The 4,837-nt window shown below is 34.3% G+C and overlaps 1 protein-coding gene across 1 annotated transcript; it reads left to right on the forward strand.

Annotated features, from left to right (window-relative positions):
• Positions 1–1,041: 1,041 nt before the first annotated feature.
• On the forward strand, positions 1,042–2,001 carry LOC136043362 (macrophage mannose receptor 1-like). The gene has a single exon (XM_065728284.1). The coding sequence runs from the start codon at positions 1,042–1,044 to the stop codon at positions 1,999–2,001; it is 960 nt and encodes a 319-aa protein (XP_065584356.1).
• Positions 2,002–4,837: the final 2,836 nt, after the last annotated feature.

Raw genomic sequence — 4,837 nt, forward strand, 5'->3', positions numbered from 1 at the left:
GATTCCTCGGCACGCTTTCTTTTCTTACTTCCTCTATCAGCAGCAAGTTTTTTGGCATAGACTCTTTGAGCATCTTCCTCGGCTGTTGCCATTGTAAGTTCATCAGTCATTTTACAGTTAAACATTAATAGATTTCCCCGTGAACGCATGTCTTAAATACCTTTAATGACATCACCGTCATAACAAAAATGACGACAACTAACTTCATGACGTCAGTCAACACACAAACATGACGTCACCCGACAGACCCAAACACACAGAGACAACTTATTTTTATATTTATACTATACTGAAGAATACTGAAGAATGAATCTTATCTTATTTTTGCTTATTTGAAACTAGCGTTAAAGCGTATATCAACTGGTATGTTTAAGCTTAACTTAGTGAATCAGTAAATAAATTGTAAACTTACCCACTTGACTGTGTCGCAGCTCTTTCTTAATGTTACTTTGGTACTAGTTGGGATTATATACTAACCATTATTGAGAAATAGTTACAAAATACCTACAACCACAAAAATTACTTAACTTTTGTCAATATGATAGAGCTGTATAGTCTAAAAAACAAGAGATGGCCGAAGGGGTTAGAAAACATATTGACTATAAGCCACTCTGATAACAAGAACAGAGCTGCTGGACCCGTCATCAGTGTGGGTGTTTATTCTTGTGCTCAATTCTAAATTGCTAAGTTTATGACTGTTTACCATGCAAACCGAGGTACAAGTAAAGAGACAAGTCATCAAATGGAGGGTAGTAGGAGATCTTTCAGAAAACTAGCATTGGTACCACATCATATTTATCATTGAGAGGTTGTAAGTTTGCCCAACTGGTGCTAGAACTCACTCAAAGGAAGTATTTTGGGATTTTTAGAGTGGTGCTAGCAAATGTTTTTAGCATCTGCAAAATACAAGTAATTTCTGGGGGCATTCGTAAAAAGAAAACTAAGAAGACATTATATAAAAAGTTTTAATGATAAAAAACTCGAGCAACAAATTACATAAGCAAATTACTCTATATATAAGAAAAATATTGTAAAAAGTCCATGATAAACGTGAAGGTTCAGTGCTCAGTAGAAAATAACTATCATCAAGTATTTATTCGTAGTAAATTTGCAACTTTTATTCTTCTTTTAGTTCAGAAGCATCCAGACTCAAAAAACGGAGCATATTGTGCAGATGGATGGAGCCTAGTTTGCAGCAATGAAAATGACTGTAGCTGCTTTCAATACGTTGACGGCTACGTTCGCTACAAAATTGCTGAACAGATTTGTAATGGTTTCGGAGGAGAATTACCCTCAATCCATTCAGAAGATAAGAACAAGTTTCTTTACGTGTTTCCAGACGACTTACGACGCGGTGCTTGGATAGGACTGAGAAGAGTTAATAATTCCTTTATATGGGTGGATGAAAGCGATTTGAACTATGCCAGCTGGAACGATGATGCACCCACAAATGGGGCCAATTCCAGTGACTGTGTTCATTATGTTGGATACGAAGACGAGGGCTATATCGTGCCCTTCAAATGGCGTGATAGTCCTTGTACTGAACTACGACCAATATTCTGTGAAATGCCACTTTCTAAACCAACAACTACAGTTCCACCACCTACAACGCAGCAACCCGATCCATGCCCTAATAACTATACAGAAAGATGCTTCCAAAACAACGTCTGCTATTGCTATTCAGTCAAACAAAAAATGTACTGGGGAGATGGGATTGCTGCTTGTAGAAATGAAGGAGCTGATATGATTTCGATACACTCCAGTGAAGAAAATAGCTTTATCCGGGAGATAGCAGGATCAGAAATTGTGTGGATTGGTTGCTTGTATAATTCAACATACTGGGTGGATGGCACCAACATGAATTATGAGAACTGGCTCAGTTCCTATAATAGTCACAATTTAGGATATATGAGCTTTGAGTATAGTGGATATTGGAGGGGGTCTATAAATATTGGTGAATATATGACTGTCGTGTGCAAGAAGCCAACGTATCGCAACTAAGTAAAAAAGAAAAACATTACACATACATTTACTATGGAACAACTTTCTAGCTCAAAATGTTTGAAATAGAGTTAAATATGAAGTTTTTTTGTAAAAATGTATAGTTAATTTTCAAAAGACTAACAAATTAAAAAAAATCATAATTGAGTAATGTTCTAATTTTTGCTTTAATTTAATAAGAGGAAATAACTGAAAAGAAGCTTGAAGACCAATAAAAATATTTCTAATGTGTAAGAAATTGTTTGGCTCCCAGACCCTGTCCCAAATAACTAATCAAGTCATTTTATCCTTCCATAATAAGGTAACGTGCCTGGAAATTTCAAGTTAATCCCCCTATCGCAACTAACCAAAATAGAAAAAACATAACACTTACGTTTACAATGGAACAACTGTCTTACTGAAAACTGTTTGAAACAGAGTTACATCTGAAGTTGTTTTAAATATGTATAGTTGTATAATTTATTTTCCAAGGATACACAAATAAAAAAAAAATCATAATTGAGTACTGTTCTAATTTTTGCTTTACTTCAATAAAAGGAAAACCGTGTCCCCCTAACCGTGTCCGAAGCAACTAATCAAAGTCATCTTACCGTCCCATCATAAAGCACAGTGTCTGAAAATTTCAGTTTCATCCCCCTAACCACGAGACAAAACAGGGAAGACCTACAAAAACTGTTTATTTTAATATGTGAATATAAAGAGTTTCCGCAGAGAAAAGATTCCTCCTCTCCTGCTATCAAATTTAACATTTGTCTCTGTACATAAACTACCCCAATAATGGTATTTTCTTCAAAAATAAGAATTTTACCTGAAAAATAATGTTTTCTTAGTATTTAACTTTAAAATATCGAAAAAAAACCATAACGACTGGATTATTTATGTCGCTAAAATTGGGAGTCTGGTCCTCTACCGACTGAGCTTGCCATTCCTGTTAAGTGGTTTCACGCCTTTTTTGCGTTAATGTATAAAAAAATTGGTTTTTTATAGGATATAGTTAGGGACCCTTAAGAATCACCAAAACAATGGTTGGAAAGAGACATCTCTATATACTGTTTCGGTAGGTTTTCCATGTATTTGTAATATTGTTGTACTCTAGCTTTTTAGGTTCCACGTTTGTCTGAATGCTCAACTCAAAAAGACTTAACCGAACCAAATCGGAAAGAAAAACCAATTTTTTGGCTCGAGAAATAATTGAAATACTAGAATGCATTAATCTAAAAGTACCTAGGATGCTAACATAAATTTTTATTCTTTTAAATTCATAATTAGCGCAATGATTTTGCAATAGACATTTGAAAGTGGTGTTTTTTCCTTTAGTTGCATTTTTATTGTTGGCATGAACATCAAAATTGCACCATGCCATTTAAATGGCACGATAGTCCTTATACAGTACTGTGAAAAATCCTGAACGAAGAGTCTTTCAATAATTATAAATATAGTTTCACCCAAGGGTAGTCCTATAAAAGCTACATCTGTCCTTTCTGTTTAGTACGATTGGCCAGACAACACATATATATTGTCTATAATTACACATAATTATTGATGGTAATCACCATCAATAATTAATTGAAATCAATAATTAATTCAATAAATAATTGAAACTCAAAACGAGCAGAAACTAAGAGGAATACGTCTGATGCCCCCCCCCCAGGTGCCTTCTAAAGACCAAAAAAATCTTGCACTTTACTGAAAATAACCGTTGTTTAAAGTTTTTTGTTCGTTATTTTGAGCTATGTGTTTTTATTTCTCTTTATATCAAAAAATAAAGATAAGGAAATCACCGTTATAACCAAGACAACTGAAAAAACTCAATCTATATATATATAAAAATAAGTTGTCTGTCTGTCTGTGGATCTGTGGATCAGGTGACGTCATGTTTCTGTGTCGACTGACGTCATGTTTTCGACTGACGAAATTACGAAATTACATTGGGACACAAATGACGACCAGGACACCGGCACATAGGGAATATAAATGACGACCGGGACACTCAAAGAGAAAGCGACCGGGACACAAGGAATGTTCAATTAGCAATTACCATCAACAAAACACCGTTAACAAACCATCACAAATGACGACCGGGACACAGGGAGTATAAATGACGACCAGGACATAAGTAAAAAAAAAAACTAAAAAAAAGGTAAAAACTACAAGAAAACTAAAAAGAAAAAAAACAAACTAAAAACTAATAAAAAAACTAAAAAAGCTAAAAAACTAAAAAAACTAAAAAATAAAAAAAACTAAAAAAGGAAACAAAAAGAAAAATAAAGGAGAAAAACAAAACTAAAAAAACTAAAAAGAAAAAACAAACTAAAACTAAAAACTGAAACTAAAAAAATAAAAATAAAAAAAAACTAAAAAGAAAAAAGAAAAAAAACTAAAAAAACTAAAAAAATGTAAAAACCAAAAAAACTAAAAAGAAAAAAAGGGGAAAAGTACAAAAATTTATTTCATCATTTACCATTTCAAAAACGAATGTATATACAGACTGGGACACCGGAATACAAATGACGACCGGGACACAGGGAATATAAATGACGACCGGGACACAGGGACACAACTACAACGGGGGCGCCGGGGGGCACAGGGGGATATATAAATGACGATGGGGACACAGAGAATGTTCGATTAGCAATCACCATCAACAAAGCTCAAGGGGAATCATTAGAATCATGAGGTATAACTAAAAAAAACTAAAAAAAAGGCAGAAAACTAAAACCTAAAAAAAATAGCCATTCAAAAACGAATGTATATACAGACTGGGACACCGGGACACGAATGACGACCGGGACACCGGGACACAAGGAATATCAATGACGCCCGGGACCCTCAAAGA

Source organism: Artemia franciscana, unplaced genomic scaffold, assembly GCF_032884065.1.
Source record: "Artemia franciscana unplaced genomic scaffold, ASM3288406v1 Scaffold_5011, whole genome shotgun sequence".
Classification (NCBI taxonomy): Eukaryota; Metazoa; Arthropoda; class Branchiopoda; order Anostraca; family Artemiidae; genus Artemia; species Artemia franciscana.